The sequence below is a fragment of the Oryzias melastigma genome, linkage group LG16 (assembly GCF_002922805.2).
Source record: "Oryzias melastigma strain HK-1 linkage group LG16, ASM292280v2, whole genome shotgun sequence".
Classification (NCBI taxonomy): Eukaryota; Metazoa; Chordata; class Actinopteri; order Beloniformes; family Adrianichthyidae; genus Oryzias; species Oryzias melastigma.
Genome location: NC_050527.1, coordinates 11,027,439 through 11,034,469, shown reverse-complemented (window position 1 = coordinate 11,034,469; position 7,031 = coordinate 11,027,439). Strand labels below are relative to the sequence as shown.

The window sequence follows — 7,031 nt, the reverse complement described above, 5'->3', positions numbered from 1 at the left end:
CTCCTATTCCATAGCAATGGAGTGCCCTGCCAACAGTCACTACAGCCTGTGCGCCTCAGGTTGCCCAGCTACCTGTGCCAGCATAAACTCCCTCACCACTTGCCACATGCATTGCTCTGAAGCTTGTGAATGCAACCAAGGTCACCTGATGAGTGGAGATACCTGTGTGCCTGTGAGGGACTGTGGGTGCTCCTACAATGGTCAATACTACAAGAAAGGGGATGTTTTCTACCCTGAGGATACGTGCATGGAGAAGTGCACATGTGGGGAGAATGGAGCGGTTTCTTGCCAAAAGGAAAAGTGTCGCAGAGGAGAAACCTGCAAGCTGGTGAACGGAGTGAAAGGCTGCCACCCAGAGGAGGAAGGGAAGTGTGTGGCTTCTGGTGACCCACACTACATTTCCTTTGATGGACAAAGGTTCGATTTCCAGGGCGCCTGTGTCTATGTCCTGGCTAAAGTTTGTGATGACGACAACGACCAACTTACACCATTCACTGTCACTCAAGGAAATGCAAAATATGGAAACGGAAAAGTGGCTGTAACCAAGTCAATAACAGTGACCGTTTATGGTTACAACATTTCCATACACCATGGAGTGCCTATGAAAGCTATTGTGAGTTCAACACTATTCTAAACAGTTTAAACGTAATTTATTTATATTTTTCTCACAATTTGATGAAATAATTATCCTCGTTTGTATTTTTCCAGGTAAATGATGAAGAGCTGAACCTTCCTCTCTCTCTTGAAAACGGGCATCTTACAGTAACAAAAGAAGGTCACAATACATTTGTTCGAACAGACTTTGGTCTTAAAGTCCTCTATGACACCGTCTACTATGTTGAGGTCATCGTTCCTTCTACATACCAGGGCAAAATGTGTGGTCTTTGTGGTAACTACAACGATAAGGACCGTGATGAATTCAGACTTCCCGATGGAAAAAGAACAAAGAACGTTAATGATTTTGGAAAGTCATGGGCTGTGGACCTGCCTGAGCAGATTTGTGGTGGCTGTGAAGAGGACTGTCCAGTGTGTGAGAAAGCCAACGCTGTTTTGTATGAAAAGTCCGACTCTTGCGGCATCATGAAAGCTCCTGACGGGCCTTTCAAAGCCTGCCACAGTAAAATCGACCCAGCAGCATATGTGTCAAATTGCATGTTTGATGTTTGCGCCGCGGGTGGCAGCAAAGATATTCTGTGTAACAGTGTGCAGGCCTACGTATTGGCATGCCAGAATGCCGGAGTGCAAATCCAGCCGTGGAGAAGCAGCTCATTCTGTCGTAAGTTGCAAACTAAATGACAGCAGATTTCTCCAGGATTTTTGAGCATCACAGTTTCTTAAAATCATTTTGTCCTGGTTTAGCTGCTTCCTGTCCTCCAAACAGCCACTATGAGGTGTGTGCTGATACCTGTAGAGGGACATGTGCCAGCTTCATCCAGCAACTCACTTGCTCTGAAAGCTGTTTTGAAGGATGCCAGTGCGACGGTGGCTTTGTTTTTGATGGCTTCCAGTGTGTGCCCTTGGAAAAGTGTGGGTGTGTCCATGACGGCAGATATTTGACGGTAAAGCTTGTTTAAATTTTGTGGTAATGCTTAAGTGCTTCTGTTGAATCACGAAGGAAAAAAATCTCCAAAAAGAAAAAGTACTATTACAGAAATCAAAAGGAAATAGAATGGTGGTACTATATCAAATGGAAGCAACTTATAAAATTTCTATTTCAGGTGAACCAAATAGTGGTGGACAAAGACTGTCAATCCAAATGCGTGTGTGAGGCCTCTGGATTGGTGAAGTGTCAACAGCTGTCCTGTTCTAGTACAGAGGCTTGTGGTGTAAGAGGCGGGGTCAGGGGTTGTCACATCAAGCAGGCCCACTGCACCATCAGCCACACTGGCCAGCTGAGCTCCTTTGATGGCATGACTGCAGCAATAGAGACACAAGGGGCATTGGAGGTGGCATCTCTGTGTGACGAGACCTCTGAGAACTGGTTCCGTGTCGTAGTCGATGTCAGGGTTTGCCATGAAAAAGCACCTTTTGCTCCTGCAACTGTGCATGTGTTCTTCAACGAGGCTACTGTTACAGTGAACAGCCAACATGGGATTTGGGTATGGATTTTTTCTCTTAAAGAAGCCAATGTTGTTTGTGGGTTAATATGGTCTGAACGCTTTAATTTCACTTTGTGTGTGTGCTCCAGGTAAATGGCAAGAAAGTGTCTCCCCCCAGCAAAGTGACAAATCAGCTGTCAGTGCAAGTCTTGGACAGGAGTGTGATCATTGAGAGGAAATCAGCTGTACGTGTGACCTACTCCGTCTCACAGGAGGTCACTGTCACTGTCGACACCAGCCTGGCTGGAAAAGTGTGTGGTGCCTGCGGCAACTACAACAGCGAGTCTAAAGATGATTTGAAGACGGCAGATGGAAAAGTCACCACTGATGTGTCGGTGGTTATTGGTTCATGGAGTGCTGAAGACTTTTCCAGATGGTGAGTGCTAAAACAATGCTGAAAATAACCATACTCGCTGTTTTTTTGGAGCTATGTCAATACTATATCACTCAAATTTTTGTGCTTGGATGTTATTCATTATTGACACAACAGTCTCATAACCATCAGGCCTGGCATTAAAGCAAAGTTTGTACTTGACTTATGCAAACTTCATTAACCCGCTCGAGTAATCAAGTACATACGAGAGATGAAATGGTGCTATGACCATTAAACAGTCGATTCTCTTAACGGAAGAAATAAACAAAGACTCTGAGGGGTCCTTTCAACACAATGAGAGTATGTTTTTAATAGCATTTGGCTCAATTTAATTAAGAAATGCCATAGGATCCCCTGTGATAATTTCTAATTAAAAATCAGGCTATGCTGACAGGCATGACCATCAAAAGCCACCAAGCTTGCAGTCCAAGGACATTTAGAACTCACCTGGGTGCAACGTTATTTTGAGCCCTTGTCTTTGCATTATAGTCTCAAGTCAACCCTTAAGATAGATTTGGGAGGTCCCTGTCTTTGTTTTAGACTGTTTTCTTAAAAAGACTCACGTTAATACTATAAAGGTTGTCTTATTCTCGAATGTGTCTTTAAAATGACTATTTTCAGATGTGCGACTTGTAGTATTTGTCCCAGTTTTTGATTGTTTTCTACTTTTTCTTCTTTTCAGTGGCCTGTAAAGATGCTGTTTCTGCTTTGATAAAGACAAAAAAAATCATAAAAATAGGAAAAGATGCACCTACCTACACAAAAATGCTCAACATCTCTTCATTTTCATCTGTTAATACTAGCATGTTTCCAGATTCAAAGTGATCTGATCCTTGTTTCTTTGCCTGGGGTTGTACCTCATTGTTGTGTAACAACACCACCTAGTGGAAAATCCGGTAATAACCTGTGATGCTTGCTAGTTGCTTGAAAAAAATAGTTTTAAAAGTTAATCCTGTCCTGTTAAACATTTAGAATGTGTACTTTAAAAAAAAAAATCATTCCTTACTGTTCTGACCACTGAATAAATATTTTTTTCCTCACAGTGTGTGCACAAGTTCTTTGCATTTCTCTAAAATGTACTTTAAAAAAACAAATGAAAGAAATGTAATTAAAGCCAAAAGTAAAATGTAACTAATCAAATATGACATTTTTGGACTCTTTTCTTTCTTGTTTTTGAGCTGTTGCTGCTGTTGCTAAAAGAAAAGAAAAATCCTTTATCTTCCCAAGTAGACTATGACCTTGAGAGAAAACATGTGCCTTCTTGGTTTAGGGAAAAATACAATAACAAAATTCCAGAAAGTTCAGCTGATGATCCACAATGGCCCATTGACTTGTAACCAGCTTGGAGCTGCCAAACTCAAATTGCTGTGCTTGGATCAAATTTGAGGGTGACTTTGCTGCACTAATGCTATAGACACGGTAATGTCTAACACAAGTTCAAGAAGTTATAAAGGCCTAATAATAATTTTAAAAAAGTGTGTAAAGCCTCTAAAAATATAATATAGTTACTAAGAAAAGGAGTATCAAAGATGCATTAAAAACATTTAGAAATATATATATATTTTTCCAACAAAGTACATGATCATATTACTATTATTACTTAATTGAATGTTAAAAAAAACTATGAGTTGGGGACACCTAAAACGTCAATTTATGACATTGAAAGGTCCAGCCATGCGTCAATATGTGACAATTTGGGAATGAGAATGTGTTGCAATATATTCCTTGCGCATCGAGCTGTTAAGCCTTTAACACCTGAGGCATCATCGATGATGCTGAAACTTAAAATCTTTAACATACTGTAACGTTTCAACCACTAACACGATGGTTACGGTTAGGGTTAAACAAGTAAGTTGTTCCTGAGAGCGGGTGTCTCTGCAGCTCACCAAGGGATGGATCTGTGGAGAACACATTCACACATTTTGACACTTGATGGAGCTTTAATTTGAAGTTTAATTTTAAATACGTGCAGCCAACAAAAACAATCTAGCCTTGGACACACTTACAAATGCGTGTGGGCCGGCAGCAATGCGATCTTGGCATATGTGGCCGATATGAATTTCCGTCACTTTCTGTGTTGGTAACACGTAAATACTTGTCAATAACATCAGCCAACGAAAATATAAACCGATTGGGAGGGCTGTATAAAAATAATCACCCAGTGGGCCGAATCCGGCCCCCGGGCCTTCACTTTGGCACGTGGCCTAAACCAATGGGGAGATGATCGACAAAACCAGCAACAACAACAAAATAAAAAATTTAAAAAAAAAAGTCACAAGTTGGGGAAAAGTGTGTTTGACAAAAATATTTAAAAAAGACATAAAAAGGAGAGAAAAATACTCTTAAAAAATGTGTTTTTATTTTAACACCAAGTTTTCTTTTTTGTTTCAAGGTGAAGTTCCCTCTTTATCAAAGTGCGCCTGCGCTAAAACCCCTCCAGATACTCTCGCACATAGATCCTTTGCAGAATTTAGGAAGAACCTGTAGGTTTTGCATCAAGACACAACATGAAACTTCCTCGTAAGCACAAACAGAGCTGACTGACTGTGGGTGTGTGGGTGTGGGAGTGTGTGTGTGTGTGGGGGGGGGGGGTCATTTTGGGGAGTAACTTCAGCAGCACCCTCTCCACCCCCTCCTGCTTCAGGCTTCAGACCGCACTAAGACGCTGCAGACAGAGTCCTCCAGCACAGCAGAAGCTGCGGAGATTAGACTTCTCAAAAGAGTTTGGTCAGATTTAACTTACAGCCAGAGTTGTTTTAAAACTCTATTTTATCTATAGTTGGGCGGAATTCCCTTTTTGGAAGCGGATTGACGGTGAGTAGATGGAATGCTTTGGGACTTACAAGCTGCAGCGCGATTTTCTTGTTGTTGCATTGATGAGAAAAACTGCAGGAACTCTGAACTCTCAGCCAGAAATGTTTGTCTGCTAAGTTGTTTTCTCTCATTCCCCCTCCCCCCTTTACCAAACTACATTCCTACTAAGTAAACATGTGACAATAGTTAGTTAAATGAGCCTCGTTTCCCTCCATGTTTTGGCTCAAATGTCATTTCTCTGGTTAGTTTTGCACATTCTAACTGATCCAGTGAGGTTTGTTTTTTTCCTTCCAAGTCTGCTGATCTGTGGTCATTTTCCACAACGGAAACTATTGGAAAATGTGTCATGTGCTGTTTGTTCTACACTAAGCATGTCAGTATTTTTCTATGACTTTTATTGAATTGGCCAACTGTTGCTTTCACTGAGGAGTTCCTTATCCCACGTTTTGGATTCGTCCACATCTGGAATGGTTGAAACCAGATTTGTCTTGCATTTCTCGCCTGTAAATTGCTCCTTTCTCCTCCCCCTCCGCCGCAGTCCCACGTTCACGCCCCAACCTCTATCACAGAGGATCTCCTGGTTCTGCTAACTGCAGGCTCTGCCCTTTCTCAGAAGCACAACATGTCATTTTTGTGGATTAGACCTGCAAAATGCCATGTGTCTGAGTGGAGTTTGTGTTGGTGTCAGGTCTGTGGTTGTGCTGGTCCAATGCCAGAGTTCACCAGCGAAACCTCTCCAAATCTAGAGCCTTCTTATGTCACTCTGTCCCCCTGCAGACTGGTCTGTAAACATATGGGCGAAACAGAATCCCGAGGAATGGCCTACATAGTAGAGATAGGGGAGCCCCATTCTGATGATCCGGCAGAACCGAGAGCCTGTTACCAAATATCGAGTGCAACTCGACACCCCTCCAGTGCCAGCCTGTCAGGGGACTGCTCCAAAATAGCCCCTCTTTCTCAGAACCTACAAACTACTGTAATTCCTAAACGTTTAGCATCATTTTTTTTTGTCAGTTTGGAACATTTCGTTCCAACCATAATGGGGTCCCAATTTCACGGAATCATGTCCATCTTGGTGTTATTGTTGGTTTATTTGACATGTGAAAAGATCTCTTTGACTTAAAGACCCACTCAGATGAAACCTATGTTTTTTGGTGTTATTACCATGTTCTTGTGACATTTTTCTGAGGACATTGTTTTTCTGAGTATTTATTTAGTCAGATCATTGTGAATCAGGAGAAGACGAAAAAATGCATTCGGTCTGTGAGCTAGTGAAGGAGTGTGTTAACGGATGATGGGAAATGGGGCAGGTTAGTCTGCACCAACAGTCCCGCTCACAACTTAAAGGCGAATTTCTTACGACGACACAGCTTTTTTTTTTTTTATCTTGGCTTAAACTGTCATAACTAAAGGATCACTGGGGACACTTTTAAAATATCACAAAAGATGATGGGAGTGGGAATTGAAGAGCTCTTTGGTAATTCCCTTCTAGCTGCATAACAGGGAAAACTTCTTTGATCAACTTGTTTTTGTACTGTTAACTCTTTAAAGCCCACCACAAGAAAAATTTGAAGTTTTTTATTGATATTTATTAACAACCGTGATACAATGTGTGACTTGTTAAAAAATATTCTCGAGGAAATAAAAAAGCCCCTCATTTATCCATCCATTTTCTTGACCGCTTCTTCCCTTTCGGGGTCGCGGGGGTGCCGGAGCCTATCCCGGCCACTGATGGGCGAAGGCGG

General features: G+C 41.8%; 2 protein-coding genes across 3 annotated transcripts in view; both read left to right on the top strand.

The window, feature by feature from the left end:
• The window catches only part of LOC112143819 (IgGFc-binding protein), a 12,566-nt gene extending 9,052 nt beyond the window's left edge, over positions 1 to 3,514 (top strand). The window contains exons 16-21 of the mRNA XM_036215903.1: positions 15 to 613; positions 709 to 1,276; positions 1,360 to 1,559; positions 1,719 to 2,099; positions 2,189 to 2,475; positions 3,155 to 3,514. Coding sequence (XP_036071796.1) covers positions 15 to 613; positions 709 to 1,276; positions 1,360 to 1,559; positions 1,719 to 2,099; positions 2,189 to 2,475; positions 3,155 to 3,164 — 2,045 coding nt within the window. The 3' untranslated portion in view covers positions 3,165 to 3,514. The remainder of the gene's footprint in view (positions 1 to 14; positions 614 to 708; positions 1,277 to 1,359; positions 1,560 to 1,718; positions 2,100 to 2,188; positions 2,476 to 3,154) is intronic.
• A 1,570-nt stretch (positions 3,515 to 5,084) lies between these two features.
• The window catches only part of LOC112143870 (FXYD domain-containing ion transport regulator 6), a 7,482-nt gene continuing 5,535 nt past the window's right edge, over positions 5,085 to 7,031 (top strand). The window contains exon 1 of one of the 2 annotated variants that reach the window (XM_024268095.2): positions 5,085 to 5,286. The gene's annotated coding sequence lies outside the window, so the exon portion shown is untranslated. The remainder of the gene's footprint in view (positions 5,287 to 7,031) is intronic. The other variant, XM_024268096.2, reaches the window with a different exon arrangement.